Source organism: Atractosteus spatula, chromosome 16 (assembly GCF_055471065.1).
Source record: "Atractosteus spatula isolate fAtrSpa1 chromosome 16, fAtrSpa1.hap1, whole genome shotgun sequence".
Lineage (NCBI taxonomy): Eukaryota > Metazoa > Chordata > Actinopteri > Semionotiformes > Lepisosteidae > Atractosteus > Atractosteus spatula.
This window is the reverse complement of record NC_142721.1, coordinates 15,896,310-15,911,831: the sequence shown is the minus strand read 5'-3', so window position 1 is coordinate 15,911,831 and position 15,522 is coordinate 15,896,310. Positions and strand designations below refer to the sequence as shown.

Below are 15,522 nucleotides of genomic sequence, written 5' to 3'. Positions count from 1 at the left end.
TTAAAGATTCAATTCAGGGAAGCGTCAATTTCACAGCCTTTCTATGAGCTATGAAATCCTAGGGGAAGATTTATAAGGTGGGCTGCTCTTGTCCATCCTGCACAGAGCAGCAGAAAGCTCTTTGGACTTCTCTTCCTCGTGTCTGCGGCTGGATTCCTGTGCAGGCCCTCTCGCCCTGCTCGTCTTGGTGCAAGACGCCATCCCGCCACGATTGGAAGGGCATGAGCCACCCACGGTGGATGCTGGGATGCCCTCCACCCCCCTCTGCGCGCAGTTTGCTATAGCTGGGCCTCGCTGGGCCAGCAGCCGCCTGGCTCGTCTCCCTCAGAGCCCCTTGGCAGGAGAGCTGCTCTGCTCCCTGCGCCCTCTGGGGTACACTCTCGCCAGCTCCCCCCCCACCGAGACGTGACCTCCTGCACATCGAAGCTCTCCGCACCGTCATTCCCCCCCGAGCAAAACACCCCTTTCCACTTCTCGGTTCCTGCGGCATTTCCACTGCCCGTTTTTGGGGCTGTTGACGAGCTGCGCAGGAGCTAAGAGCAGCGCTGGTGACCGAGCCCTGGGCACTGAGCAAGCAGCCGGAGTGGGCTGGGGTGCAGCGTGAGGGGGTCAGGTCGGGAGCCGGGGGCAGACTGAACGCCGTTCGCCACTTGGTTCACACGCGCCCAGCGTGTTCAGCCATCCGTCTGTCCATCTGCGTCCAGCGGAATAAAACTGTCTGAGCGCAGGCTGGCTGTGCAGACAGGTGATGATGTGTAGGGGATAACCTGATGATGGGAAATAGACAACTGTGATGGGGCATGCCAAGAGCCTGAAATGTTAAGGCGGTTCCTGCAGTGCGGGTGTTGAGTCCTTTTCGGGTTTTCCTCGTTGAGGAGTTGCCCAGGAGCCAGGGCCAGCTGCTCTGAAACTCGGTGCTCTGCGCGCTGACTACATTAGCAGGAGCAGACACGAACAGATCTGGAGCTGAAACGACATCAGAGGCACCTCTACCCTTCATCGGTTTGGATTCTTGACAGTCCGTGTTCAAGCAGCCCCCCCCCACCCAATGGCAGAAAGGGATGATCTGTGCCGTTGCTAGGTGCTCTTGTGGTATCTCGGCAACATCCTCCTGGGCCGTGGAGCACGTGGGGCCGTTGCCGTGGAGACTCCAGGGAGAGAGAAGCCCTCCCGTTTCAGCTCCGAGAAAGGGGGTGGGCGGGCAGGGGGGGGGTCACGCCTGGCCATCCTGCGCCAGGACCGAGGGGGTCTGCTGTGGTGGGGGGGGTGTAAAAACTGTTTGCGTTTCGTCTGCTTGACCCGCGAGACGCTGTGGGACAGAGCAGCCCTGGAGAAGTCACGTGGGAGCAGCAGAGGGGGAGAGCCGGCCAGAAAGCCGGTCCAGGACACGTATCCCAGCCTGCCCTTTCTAATGGCCGCTCCTGATCCACTTCTCTGCTGCTCGGTCGTTGTTGTTTTTTGTGGAATAGCGCGAGATCGCGGAGGTACAAGAGGGAGCTATTTCGGGAGTGACAGACGGATAAGGGCTGTAATCGAAGCGAGTGGGACAGGGCTAGGAAGTGAGATTCCCGATTCCCTCTTCTTGTTTTTTCCCGGGATGCGGGCGCCTCGTGGGTTAGGGGTTAGGGGCGACTTCTCCACCAGCTTTCGCTGTGATTCCCGCCTTGCGTTGGGAAAAGCCGGTCCCAGTCCGGATTTGGGGCTTTGTAAAAAGACGCGGCCGGTGGTCCTGGGGGAGTTCTGGGGGTACTGACGGGGGTACGCAGTGACTGCGATGGCCGGAAGCGGACTTCGCACCTGGGACCGCTCCCCTCGCCCGACTCCAGGATCTGGCAGGGGGGTGTCCGGGGTGCCTCAACCGAAGGCACAGCTGCCGTTGGCGCAGGCTCTTTCGGCTGTCCGGATGAATTCCCGAGCTGCCACAGAAAGAGTTCGGAATGCCAAGGGAATGTCCCGGCGCCGGGGGCAGTGGTGAGGCAGCCGATGGCCGGTATTGCTACCAAGCGTCTTGTTTTGAGCGTGGTGTGCCTCTCGGGGGGGGGGGGCCAGCTTTCCAGCCGCAGCAGGCAGGTGTACCCCCCCACGCACCCCACTTTCCTGGCTTGTGAGTTCTGCGGCCCTGTTTGAGCCGTGATCTGGTCAGAGGCTCGCTGGCAAGGCCCTTGTAAGGAGGTTTGCTGGGGTTTTTGACTGTTTTTTTCCTTGTGTGTGTGTGAGAGTGTGTGTGTGTGTGAGAGTGTGTGTGTGGGCACGCAGCACAGAGATCCTTCCCCCTGGGCTTCCTCCCAGCGGCCGGCCGCAGGAGGGAGAGAGCCCAGCTCACGCGGGTCTGACTCAGGCCGGGGTGCTGGAAATAGCATCGGAGGGCTCAGCCCCTCGGGGGGGGGGGGGGGCTCTGTTTTCCCATCGCCATAGCGACGCCCCCGACACGCCCCCGTCTCGGGAGGAGGGGGGGGGGGGGGGGGCTCGGAGTGTATATCGGAGCTTGAATTTAAAAAAACAAACAAAAATGCACCGAATCCCCTGTATGCAGTTAAAGGTTGCTTCCTGGCCAGCGGGGCTCCCCTGAGGATGAGGGGTCAGAGGTCAGCAGTGCAGGGGTTCCGGTCAGGCTGGAGACAAGACAGGGCTGGGTGGGTGGATAGGAAAGCGCTAAGGAATTTCCTGTGTCTCTCTGCGCCCTGCTCACTGTCTTCTGATGCGCCTGTGGAGAAATTCCCCCCCGTTCTGAAACGCAGACGCCCTCTCCCGGACCTACGGTGGTTCATGGTGCCGGAAATTTGACTCCAGGACGGACAGCCCGGTTCTCCATCGTGGCCACGATGGTCGTTCTCTGCGCCCCGAACCGCTGCAGCTAACCAGCCTCCGACGGGCAGTTCGGAGGTCTCCAGGGGGCCTGACGACGTTTGACGACAGGCCTGGCCCGGCCCGGTCAGCGTTGCTTTTAAAACATCTGTCTCTGCCTCTCTCCTCCTTGAAAGCTTCCTCTCCCTGACCCCCCCCCCCCCGCCAGAGACCGTTACCAGGCTCACAGTTTCCATGGGAACCCCAGAGGGCCACTCAGACAAACAGCGAGATGTAAACAAGGCCCGTTGCAGCCATCACAGGAGCTCGTCGGGCACCTAAAATGGCTGCAAGTCGTCTGCTTGGGGACCGTGGGCTCTCCCGGCGTTTCAGCCGCAGAGAGACGGCCCAGTCTGTCTCCGCTTGAACCAGGAGCCGCGAAAGTAAACAGCCCCACGGCCCAGTACGATCAGATTAGTCTGTAAAGCTGAAAATAAAAAAGACTGTCGAGGAGGCTCTTAAGGAAATTTCCTCACTTTCTGGAATACTTGAGCCACACTGCCCCCTAGTGTCCTTGCAGGAATATGCTTGTTCTCTAACTCCAGCTGCCTTTGTGCGGACATGTGAAGACATACCTGTTTCTGGTCAATACTGGGATAACCCGATCCTCATATATAAAAAACCGGGTCCTGGTCGGGTTTCAGAACAGTGACGACGACTTGGCAGCCCCAAGATTCGAACCTGCAGCCCCAGTGCTGGGAACATGAGCCTCAGAGGGGCGCAGAGCAGGGCTCTCAGTCCTGCTGCTGGTGGCCCACTCAGCTGCTAGTGTCTTCCCCACTGCCCTTAATGGCTTAACTGAAGCCTTCATTTGCAAAGGTGTGCGATCTGAGTTTTTTTTTTCTACAGTTTGTGATTTTGATTTTTGTGAACTGAGAACAGTTAAACAGTCCAAATTTATCCTATTATTACAGTCTGTTAAGGGTTCAGTTGGAAAAATTCAGAGCTCAGCCTATTATTATTATTATTAAGAGGTGTTAGTGGGGCCAGCAGGGGGCGCTCACCCTGTGGTCTGTGTGGGTCCTAATGCCCCAGTATAGTGACGGGGACACTGTACTGTAAACAGGCGCTGTCTTTCGGATGAGACGTAAAACCGAGGTCCTGCCTCTCTGTGGTCATTAAAAATCCCATTGCATTTCTCGGAAAGAGTAGGGGTGTTACCCCGGTGTCCTGGCCAAATTTCCCTCTGACCTTTACCAGTCATGGCCTCCTGATAACCCCCATCTCTGAACTGGCTTCATCACTCTGCTCTCCTCCCCACTGAGAGCTGGTGTGTGTGAGAGGACTGGAGCATCATCCAGGGGGGGCTGCACACTGGTGGGGGTGGAGGGGATCCCCATTACCTGTAAAGAACTTTGAGTGGAGTGTCCAGAAAAGCGCTATATAAGTGTAAGGATTATTATAATTATTATTATTGTCTCACTTGGGTGCATCACAGCTTCTCTCCAGAAGAGGGCGCTCTTATCTAAGCCACCTGACTGCCGGATTTTGCAAAAGCATTCACAGTCGATTTCTTCCCGGCTGGGGTCGGTGACATTAACCGCCTTCCTCTTCCTCGCAGGAGTGTACATCCTCATCGCGGTGGGGGCCGTCATGATGTTTGTGGGATTCCTGGGTTGCTACGGTGCCATACAGGAGTCCCAGTGCCTTCTGGGTACGGTAAGTGGATCTGGCTCTTGTGATCAGCTCGATGCCCCCCTCGCACCCCACATCTGTGGCCCAGCTCTGATCAAGCTGGTGTGGTACTTGCAGAAGTGATCCACCAGGTCACCCAGATCCTTACAGCCAGTGGGAAACGAGAAGCCCGACGCCGTCCGATCTGTAAAACTGTCTCCGTTTTCTCTCTCCCTCTCTCAGTTCTTCGCATGCCTGGTCATCCTGTTCGCCTGCGAGGTGGCTGCTGGGATCTGGGGATTTATTAACAAGGACCAGGTAATCCTGAAAGTCCCGCTGACGTAGCCCTGTGGCTTCTCGGATGGCCCTTCCGTTTGCGCCTGGAAAACATTCCCGCTGAGACAGCTGATCCCCGTCAGGCTGAATTTGGGGAAAAACTCCTGTGGCGTTGCTCAACGTGTTTCTTGCCCGTCTTGCTAAGTCTCAGTGTCGTAAAGCCTGCCCCTGGGCCATCGTCTGTGTGGGCCTTCGTATTCTGGTGGAATTGTAACAACAGCCGAATCCGATTCCCGCTGAAACTAAACTAAATCCGACTTCGGTGAAGTCTAAAAAGATTGAGATTCCTCCTCTTTTAACTTATGATAGAGTAAAAGAATGTTCTGAAAAAGTCATGAAGGACCTGCTTTTGGGGGTGATGACTGCTTTGCTCCTCTGACCGGGGGGTACTGGTGTCTTCAATCGCTGCTTTGAGTCCCCGGTCGAGAGGATTAGAAACACAGCGAACTGCCCGTTTCTTTTCCCCCTCAGATTTCCAAGGAGATGATTAAGTTCTACGATACAGCTTATGACAGGGCCACTCTCGACACCTTGGCTCAGGAGGAGAAGAAAGGGGCAAAAGAGGTGCTGAAGGTGTTTCACGAAACGGTGAGCCTCCCTTTGCCTCTCTGACTCTGTCCTCTCTGACTCTGACTCTGTCCTCACTGGCTCTGGCACTGTCCTCTCTGACTCTGGCTCTGTCCTCACTGTCCTCTCTGACTCTGTCCTCACTGGCTCTGGCACTGTCCTCTCTGACTCTGGCTCTGTCCTCACTGGCTCTGGCTCTGTCCTCTCTGACTCTGGCTCTGTCCTCGTTGACTCTGGCTCTGTCCTCATTGACTCTGTCCTCACTGACTCTGGCACTGTCCTCTCTGACTCTGGCTCTGTCCTCATTGACTCTGTCCTCACTGACTCTGGCACTGTCCTCACTGTCTCTGACTCTGTCCTCACTGACTCTGTCCTCTCTGACTCTGTCCACAGTGACACTAACACTGACTCTGGCACTGTCCTCTCTGACTCTGACTCTGTCCTCTCTGACTCTGACTCTGTCCTCACTGGCTCTGGCACTGTCCTCTCTGACTCTGTCCTCACTGACTCTGTCCTCACTGGCTCTGGCACTGTCCTCTCTGACTCTGGCTCTGTCCTCACTGACTCTGTCCTCACTGTCTCTGGCTCTGTCCTCACTGACTCTGTCCTCTCTGACTCTGGCCTCTCTGACTCTGGCACTGTCCTCTGTCAGAGTCAGTCTGACTGTCCTCTCTGACTCTGGCTCTGTCCTCTGTCAGAGTCAGTCTGACTCTGTCCTCTCTGACTCTGACTCTGTCCACAGTGACACTAACACTGACTCTGGCTCTGTCCTCTCTGACTTTGGCTCTGTCCTCTATGATTCTGTCCTCTCTGACTCGCACTCTGTCCTCTCTGACTCTGTCTCCACCTGACTCTGTCCACAGTGACGCCGACTCTGTCTCCTCCTGATTCTGTCTCTGTCCTCAATGACTCTGTCTCCACCTGACTCTGACCTCAGCTGGGTGGTCATCAGTGACCCCCTGCCAGGAGTCATGTCCTGAAGCAGCTGCATGGTGCCCCTGCAGTGTGCAGTATTTGAAGTGGAGAAGCTCTAGCCGGAGTTAAAGTTCTTGGAATCCTCTCTCCCCTCAGCTGCAGTGCTGCGGTAAAGGCGTGGCGACCGCGTTTGTGGGCATGGTTTTCACCGACATTTGTCCGAAAACATCTGTACAGGACGTCATAACAAATGTGGTAAGTGAGCTCTTGTCTTTCGGATTTTTCTTATATATATTATTATATTTTATATATATATTTCTTGATATCACCAGAATCTAAACACCCCATATAGCACGGATTTGAATGATGGTGGTGAGTTGCCTTCTGTGGATAGACCGCTTTCTCCAGATGGCTCCACCTGACTCTGTCTCTGTCTTCTCCGACTCCTGCTGCTGGGTTTGCAGCATACTTGCTCTCAGACTCTGGGGTTTTAGTCCAGCCATAGTCTATAGTCCTGGCGAGTGGGCCTGAGAGGTCACTGAGAGCAGCTCTGTCAGGTGCTCTGTTGTACGGGTCCAGATGCACACTGTTGTCGCCCGGCCTCACTCAGCTCTCTGTGGCCCCACAGAACTGCCACGACCGGATCAGGGAGCTGTTCTCCACCAAGCTGTACCTGATCGGGATCGCTGCTCTGATCGTGGCCGTGATCATGGTGCGTATTCCGAGCCGCCTGTCTGCCCTGCCCCGCCCCTGACCTCTGACCTCTGACCTCCGACAGCCGACCTCTGACCTCTGACCCCCCCACCCCACCGCCTTGTCCCCGCAGATCTTCGAGATGATTTTCAGCATGGTGCTCTGCTGCGGCATCCGGAACAACTCTGTGTACTGAGCCCCGCAGCGAGAGATGGGAGAGACAGGAGAGATGCCTGCCTCCTCCAGATGGCCTGTGTTCACCTATGAAGAGTTTTTTTTTAATGTTGTTCTGTTTTTTATTTTCGGATCACTTCTTACTGTAGTTGCTTGCCCAGTTATTTCCATCTTACTCGATGATTTGTTTGCAGAGGAGTTTTATAAAGTCACGATTCTAATGTGTTACAGCAAAGGTCTGAAATTCGGTCATTTCCCTGGCCTAAGACAGCATGTGAAATCAGCGTAATTTTAAAAACCTATCTGGGATTGGAACTGTAACATACAGTATATACATAATGTGTGTATGTGTTTATTATTTTAAGCCCTGCTTCTCGGCAGGACACCAGACATTTAACCGTTTTTTATGTTTTATTTCTATGTAGATATCTATACTGTATATATTCGCAGTACATTATATTTCACCAGTGTGGGCGCACTGTGGTTTGCCCCTGGGTTTTGGCGACCTGTTGTTCAGCTTCCTTGATTTTCATGTGGGGAAAGAGCTCTGTGCACTGGCAGATCGCATGCAGCCGATGGACCGCTTGAAGAAAGGACTCTGCTGAGTCGCAGTCAGGGAGGAGATTGTGTGTTCAGGACTCTGCTGAGTCGCAGTCAGGGAGGAGATTGTGTGTTCAGGACTCTGCTGAGTCGCAGTCAGGGAGGAGATTGTGTGTTCAAGACTGCTGAGTCGCAGTCAGGGATGAGATTGTGTGTCCAGGACTCTGCTGAGTCACAGTCAGGGAAGAGACCATGTGTCCAGAACTGCTGAGTCGCAGTCAGGGATGAGACTGGGTGAGTTCAGGACTCTGCTGAGTCGCAGTCAGGGATGAGACTGGGTGAGTTCAGGACTCTGCTGAGTCGCAGTCAGGGATGAGACTGGGTGTCCAGGACTCTGCTGAGTCACAGTCAGGGATGAGACCGTGTGCCCAGGACTGCTGAGTCACAGTCAGGGATGAGACCGTGTGTATGCCCAGGACTTTTTTTAGACTTTTTCTTTTTCAGACGTTTGCTCTTTTCGAGCTTCTGACTCGCTCTCGGCTTAGCAGTGACCTGACTGACTCTTGCGGTTTGAATAAGTTTGTCGTGACGCCGCCCTGTTCCTCACGGCTCTGGGATTGAAGCTCTCTCCCCTGTCACAGGAGACACCCTGACCCTGGACATTCCCATCAGCGGGTTGAGGAGTGAGGAGAAAATAACATTCTAATAACGATAGACCAAGAAAATAATTAGCACACCGGCTTTAATCAGCTGTGCCCACCTCTGTCATGCCGCACATTCCGGAACTTTCTCAAAAACCTGGAACAGGAGGTGGATCTTTACCCAAAGAGTTGTGGGAGTCTGGAACAAGCTACCCAGCCATGTTGGTGAGGCCGATACCTGGCTTCTCTCAAGACACAGCTGGATCCTGGGATCAATTAGCTGCTAACTCCCAAAACGATGTAGATGAGCAGAATGATCTCTCCTCATTTATAACCTCTCTCGTGTCAATTAGTAAATAGCTCCTTTTATGTAGTTTTCGACAGCTCTTTTTGTTGGAAGCCATCTCAGCGCTACGAACAGCAGTAGTTTGCGTGTGTGGGGGGCAGGGTTAGATGGGTGAAGTCTCTGCGAGGCTCTGGGGACACACCCAATTCTGGCCTCGGGGGGGGGGGGGGGGCTGTGCTGGAGCAGATTGGAGCCCTGAAAGGCGAGAGACGCGGGTATCGTGACTCTGGAAGGTCTCTGACTGGGCTGTCTCCTGCTGCGGTCTGTCTCATCCAGCTGTGGGACTGAATTGACCGGGTTGCTAAGCCGCCCCCGAGCTGGCTGTCGTGCACAAATCCTGTATTTTTGATACCCATTTATTTGGTTAGGGTGAGTTAGTTTAATGCTGAATGAAGGTAATGTTATTATTGCTATCATTCATGTTCAGGCTAGAGTCATGTCAGCTCTGTTCTTGTTGATTTCTGAAGACTTGATCCACATCGATGCTAGAAGTCCGACAGTTCGCCAAAAGCCACTTTCTGTGCAGTTGTGCCGCAGGCTCCCACGGCCAGGGTGGTTCCCCAATTCCATGGACGTGTCTTTAACCAAAAAAAATAGCATGCCTGTACACAAAGGGTTGTGGGGGTATGGAGCGAGATTTCCCACATGGGGTTGACCCCCCCAGTATCCGGACTGGATAAGATCCTCCAGTCCATTGGCTACAAGATGGCAAGCGAGCTGTATCGGTCGATCAGCCTGCACTCCTTCGCTAGCATGTTGCTCTAATGTTCTCCATGAGATTGGTGTTTCGGTCTGCTTCTGACCAGACAAGAGTAAGAGACAAACCAAGAAAAAGCGGCCTTATTTTTTGGGGGGGAGTTTGCGTAATTAAATACCACCCCCCCCCCTTTGTCCATTATAGGTAAAGAGGCAAAAACGAAAGTTTTTTTTCCCTCTTTTTGTAAAAAAAAACGGGTTATAGTTAATGCCACTGCTATACAGGTGCCAAGTTCGAGATCACTCGGTTGTGAAGGGCATTTTTCTTCTTGTTCAGGGCTGTTGAAGGGGATACACCACATAAGAAATGTATTAAGTTGTGCAGCAGATCCACGTGTGAAATTCTATAATGGGAAAAACTCGTCTGTCCTGCTGGCTTCTTCACCACCGAGGAAAAAAATACCTGCATTTAGACTCCTATCCACTAGATGGTGCTATTTAGACATGTAGACCATCAAAATACCAAAGTACAAGCACTATCCTAAAAAACAATTCTCCCCGACCTCCGAAATACAGAAATTTGTATGCTTGGCTACTAAGTGACATTTCTGTCCGCTGTAATCCTCTCCTGTTAACACGTAGAGCTTGTGCCTATATTCATATATATATATATCAGTCTTTCAACATGTACAGCTATATAGAATTGTACTAAAAACTATGTAAAATCTGATTTTTGTATTTTTTTCCTGGTACAGGAGCATGGAGTTGAAATCCTATGTGCTGGTTATAAAAATGTTCTTTAAAAATATACATATGAATTACTTACTTGTCCTCGTACACTTATTTTAACGAATGAGATTTGGTTAGATTTATGTAACCGTTTTTCAGAGCTTCTGTTTGCTGTTAAATCTGCTGTCTTACCAGTTTTACCTGGCTTTTACCACAATTTCATGGCACTTTACTATACTTTTATCCGATTGTTTCGGGGGGAGCAGTATGGTTCAGTTCCCGGCTGAATCTCGGAGCTTGTACTGGGACCTGAGCTATTTCTAATCACACCTTGGAAAAACTTCAGAATATAAGGTCTGTCCTGCATGCTGGTGGTTTAAAGTGTTGGTCCTGGAGGAGCATTCCATCTCTTCCTGTTTTGTTCTAGTCGAGACTGAAATTGTAGGCAAATTGATTTCAGTTTCCTATTTTAGGTGTTCTAAACTTTACTTTCAGCTGCATAGGGGGTGTTTTAAATGTCTGCAGCTGGTGTCAGCGTTGCACCAGTGACCAGATCTCAGTACCCTCCCTCCTTCGGCGTGTCAGCTGAAACTAATCGGTCCCAAGTAGAAGGAAAAAAACACTCAAGATGGGCGAGTTTCATTCCCACCTGTGTCTGCTAGGCGTTTCTTCTCTTTTGGTCAAAACTAAATTTTGGATAAATTCTCCAGTAGCCAGTTGACGAGACACTGCATCAGGTTCTGGCAGAACCAGACAGCAGCTCGGTTGCGGTCATCAGTTAGCGCTGGCGATTGGGGGCCCAGCTGGATGGGGGGGTCCCCAGGACCAGGAGTGAGACCCCCCCTCCCCCCACCCTTGCGCATGCCAGCAAGCTCCTCCCCTTCTCCGGGGTTCATCCGGCAGCCCTGACATCTCGGCCTCCTGGTTTTTCTTTTTCCCCCATTTTGTTGTTTACTGCTTCTTCACCATGAAGGTGGTGGTGTGGGGGGGGGGAGGGAGAACGGAATAGTTTTCAATGGGGATTCAACGCAAAAACGGAGAAAGGTGGTGGCGAAATCATTCGGCCCAGGCGGAGAGAACTCCGTGCTGGGCACCGTTGACAAGACGCGCGGCTTTTTGGGAACGCGGCCCGGCGCTGCTGTATCGCGTCAGTGGTGTTGGGGGGGGAAAAATAAAGGGAAGTGGTTGTGCGGAGTGGGGTGAAAGTCGAGGAGGAAAGCTGTGGAGATGGTAGCGGATTTAGCGAGTCGGGTTCATGGCTTAGATTCCAAGTTTCTGGCAACGCATCTCTGCTTTCTCAATTAGCGAATACCGGCAAAAGTGCGTGGCTGCGTTCGCAGTTTACTGAGCTCGTCTGCCCTCCGAAGAGGGAAGGAGCTTGGCAGGTAAACGGAGGCAGGCGTCCAGACCTCGGTGGAACCTACCCCAAGGGCTGGCTGGGACCCGCAGTGTGAGTGCAGGGCCAGACGTACATGCTGGAGACTGGTGGGGGAATTCCTGTTCGCCAATTCTGCCTGGCAGGTGAAGGCTCTCCTGTCTCTCCTCTCAAGCTACGCTCGCGTGGAGCAAATGGTTTTGTTCTCCGTGGAAAAAACGCTACGATAAGCTTCCAATAAAATGCTTGCCTTCTTGCGGTGTTTATTTCTAAGGCTAAGGACAGGTGCGGGCGAACTGCTTTTAGTGTTTTCCCAGAATCCATGTGCGGTGTGTTGCACTGCATGCACAGTGCAGATCCTTAACAGAAGCAACTCGGGATTGTTTCTGGTTTTTTACCTCCTGCTCACAAACCCTAGAAGAAGGAGTGGCTTCTCAAACCCAGGGCGTAGCATAGGCGTAGGATTAGTAGGATAAGCTTGTGGGCCTTCCATAGCTCAGCTATATGTTAATGCTCACAGCCCGTAGCACGATCTACAGCCGACATCTCTGACCTGCTTCCTGCAGTTATTACTGCACCTAGTGTAGTCCTAAGGCACCCTGACTCGGAAGAGGCCTTGCCAGCGGCCAGCCAAAAGGCTTCCAATGGGAAGAGGGCGGTTTCCCAGTTTAATAGGTGCGCGATCGGGCTCGTATCCTTAGGGAACGTCTCTGACAGAAGCCCGCTTTTGATTTTGGCCTTCCGATCCAGTGTGGTGTGTGCTCGGCAAGAAGTCCAGTCCAGTTCCCGGTCGTGACCTGGGCAGCGTCCCGTCCTCTGTCCTTATGGCCGAACGCTTTGGCCGTTCCCGAAACCCCCACCCCCTTCTCCCCGGTCGTGATCCCAGGCGTCCAAGGCAGGGGCTGCTGGGAGTGCTGACAGGTCGCACCCTGCCTAAAGGATTGGTTCAAAAGCTGTCCCGGGTGCGGTTTTTTTAGATTGCAGACTGTGAATCTCATTCATGCAACAGATTCGAGTGACCTGGGCAGCCCTGTGACTCCAGTAGCCATCGCGCACTGCGACTGGCGGCTGTGTCGGACCGGGGCTGGCGAGTCGGCACCTCCAGCTCTCTCATGCAGTTGGCACCTGTAACCCGCCCCCCCCCCACCCCCGACCCCCCTGCAGAGCATGAGCCCGTGCTTGTATGCCAGTATTGGTGTCTGTGCTCGTCGGTGTGCCTCTCTCTCAGTGTGGATACTGTTTATATTCTCGGAAAAGAAAAGCAGACTATTGGAGAATAAAAAAAAGAAAGAGTTGCTCTGTTGTGTACTTAACTTTGTATTTGAAATAAAGATATACGGAATGAATCCAGCTCCTTTGTTTATCCTGGTTTTTAATTTCCCTTGTAGCAACGGAAGGGAGTTGTTCCTGTTCATATGTGTATATGCTTTTCATTTCATTGTGCACTCTCTAGATAGAGCCTGATTGCCTTTATTGTGCCATGAGATTACAAGAAGAATAAAGCAGTTCGTGGTCCTCAGAGGAATAAGCAGCACATGAAAAGCCTTTGAGAACACAGGGAGACGATACAATAAAGATCCCTGGACAGCAGGACAGTGCCGTCCCTCCCAGTCAGACCAGGCACTGTGCAGCAGCTTCTGCTTTGAGGCCTCACAAGGGTAAACAGAGCTGTTGCAATGGAGCTCACCTGGAGAAATAACATTTTCCGGGCAGGACGATAATCTGGCCTTTAGCACTGCTGCTCTTAGAGCTCTCGGTTTCTGGGTTTGGTCGTGGCTACCTTCTGTGTGGAGTTTGCATGGTCACTCTGCGTTCACATAGGTATTTGCTCTGGTTTCCATCACCCTGCCAAGCACACACTGGCTAGGTTAAATCTCCTTTGTGTGCATTTGTGCGTGTGTATGCAGTGTGCATGTTGGTGTGTGTGTGCGGACACATGTACAGTGGTGTGAAAAAGTGTTTGCCCCCTTCCTGATTTCTTATTTTTTTGCATGTTTGTCACACTGAAATGTTTCAGATCATCAAACAAATTGAAATATTAGACAGAGATAACACAAGTAAACAGAAAATGCAGTTTTTAAATGAAGGTTTTTTATTATTAAGGGAAAAAAAAATCCAAACCTACATGGCCCTGTGTGAAAAAGTGATTGCCCCCTAAACCTAATAACTGGTTGGGCCACCCTTAGCAGCAACAACTGCAATCAAACGTTTGCGATAACTGGCAATGAGTCTTTTACAGCGCTGTGGAGGAATTTTGGCCCACTCATCTTTGCAGAATTGTTGTAATTCAGCCACATTGGAGGGTTTTCGAGCCTTAACCGCTTTTTTAAGGTCATGCCACAACATCTCAATTGGATTCAGGTCAGGGCTTTGACTAGGCCACTCCAAAGTCTTCATTTTGTTTTTCTTAAGCCATTCAGAGGTGGACTTGCTGGTGTGTTTTGGATCATTGTCCTGCTGCAGAACCCAAGTGCGCTTCAGCTTGAGGTCACGAACAGATGGCCGGACATTCTCCTTCAGGATTTTTTGGTAGACAGCAGAATTCATGGTTTCATTTACCACAGCAAGTCTTCCAGGTCCTGAAGCAGCAAAACAGCCCCAGACCATCACACTACCACCACCATATTTTACTGTTGGTATGATGTTCCTTTTCTGAAATGCTGTGTTACTTTTACGCCAGATGTAATGGGACACACACCTTCCAAAAAGTTCAACTTTTCTCTCGTCAGTCCATAGAGTATTTTCCCAAAAGTCTTGGGGATCATCAAGATGTTTCCTGGCAAAACTGAGACTAGCCTTTATGTTCTTTTTGCTCAGCAGTGGTTTTCGTCTTGGAACTCTGCCATACAGGCCATTTTTGCCCAGTCTCTTTCTTATGGTGGAGTCATGAACACTGACCTTAACTGAGGCAAGTGAAGCCTGCAGTTCTTTGGATGTTGTTGTGGGGTTTTTTCTGACCTCTTGGATGAGTCGTCGCTGCGCTCTTGGTGTAATTTTGGTCGGCCGGCCACTCCTGGGAAGGTTCACCACTGTTCCATGTTTTCGCCATTTGTGGATAATGGCTCTCACTGTGGTTCGCTGGAGTCCCAAAGCTTTAGAAATGGCTTTATAACCTTTTCCAGACTGATAAATCTCAATTACTCTGTTTCTCATTTGTTCCTGAATTTCTTTGGATCGCAGCATGATGTCTAGCTTTTGAGGATCTTTTGGTCTACTTCACTTTGTCAGGCAGGTCCTATTTAAGTGATTTCTTGATTGAGACCAGGTGTGGCAGTAATCAGGCCTGGGTGTGGCTAGAGAAATTGAACTCAGCTTTCCAAAGATGTGATAAACCACAGTTGATTTATGTTTTAACAGGGGGGGCAATCACTTTTTCAGACAGGGCCATGTAGGTTTGGATTTTTTTTCCCCTTAATAATAAAAACCTTCATTTAAAAACTGCATTTTGTGTTTACTTGTGTTATCTTTGTCTAATATTTCAATTTGTTTGATGATCTGAAACATTTCAGTGCGACAAACATGCAAAAAAATAAGAAATCAGGAAGGGGGCAAACACTTTTTCACACCACTGTATGTGCGTGTATGTCCCATTCAAGGCAGAACTCTCCTTGCCCCCATCGATCCCAGGATGTGCTTTTAGTTGCCATAACTTTTCCTGGGAATAAGCTTTTCGCTGCTGGATAGTGTTTGCTGTAATATGGATCGATCTGCTTGGTTACTTTTTTTTTTTAAAAGAGGGAAACAATCATATTTAACTTTAATGTGCTGCTTTATACATCTTTATCTGATGAAAATATAGAGTATAAATAAAGTGTTAGAGGGGCATGATTAAAATGCAATAACAGCAAGAGGTCCTCCTGCAAAATTTAAAAAGGCTGTCTGCTCACTGTGAGATGGGGTGGGGCAACTTCAATCTCAGCTCTTGCTAACAATCAAACGTTCGCGCAGAAATAAGAAAAAGAAATCCTTTCAGGCCCTGGAATGAAATGAAAGCCCCTGACAGGAAGATCCCTCTGGCTCTGCAAGTGGGAGAGCTGTTCCTGCATGAGTCC

General features: G+C 51.3%; 1 protein-coding gene across 1 annotated transcript in view; it reads left to right on the top strand.

Moving 5' to 3' along the window:
• LOC148819660 (CD81 protein-like) overlaps nt 1–12,820 on the top strand; it is a 36,689-nt gene extending 23,869 nt beyond the window's left edge. The window contains exons 3-8 of the mRNA XM_088935113.1: nt 4,406–4,503; nt 4,702–4,776; nt 5,266–5,382; nt 6,433–6,531; nt 6,905–6,988; nt 7,103–12,820. Of these exons, the coding sequence (XP_088791239.1) occupies nt 4,406–4,503; nt 4,702–4,776; nt 5,266–5,382; nt 6,433–6,531; nt 6,905–6,988; nt 7,103–7,165 (536 nt within the window). The 3' untranslated portion in view covers nt 7,166–12,820. The remainder of the gene's footprint in view (nt 1–4,405; nt 4,504–4,701; nt 4,777–5,265; nt 5,383–6,432; nt 6,532–6,904; nt 6,989–7,102) is intronic.
• The last annotated feature ends 2,702 nt before the right edge of the window (nt 12,821–15,522 follow it).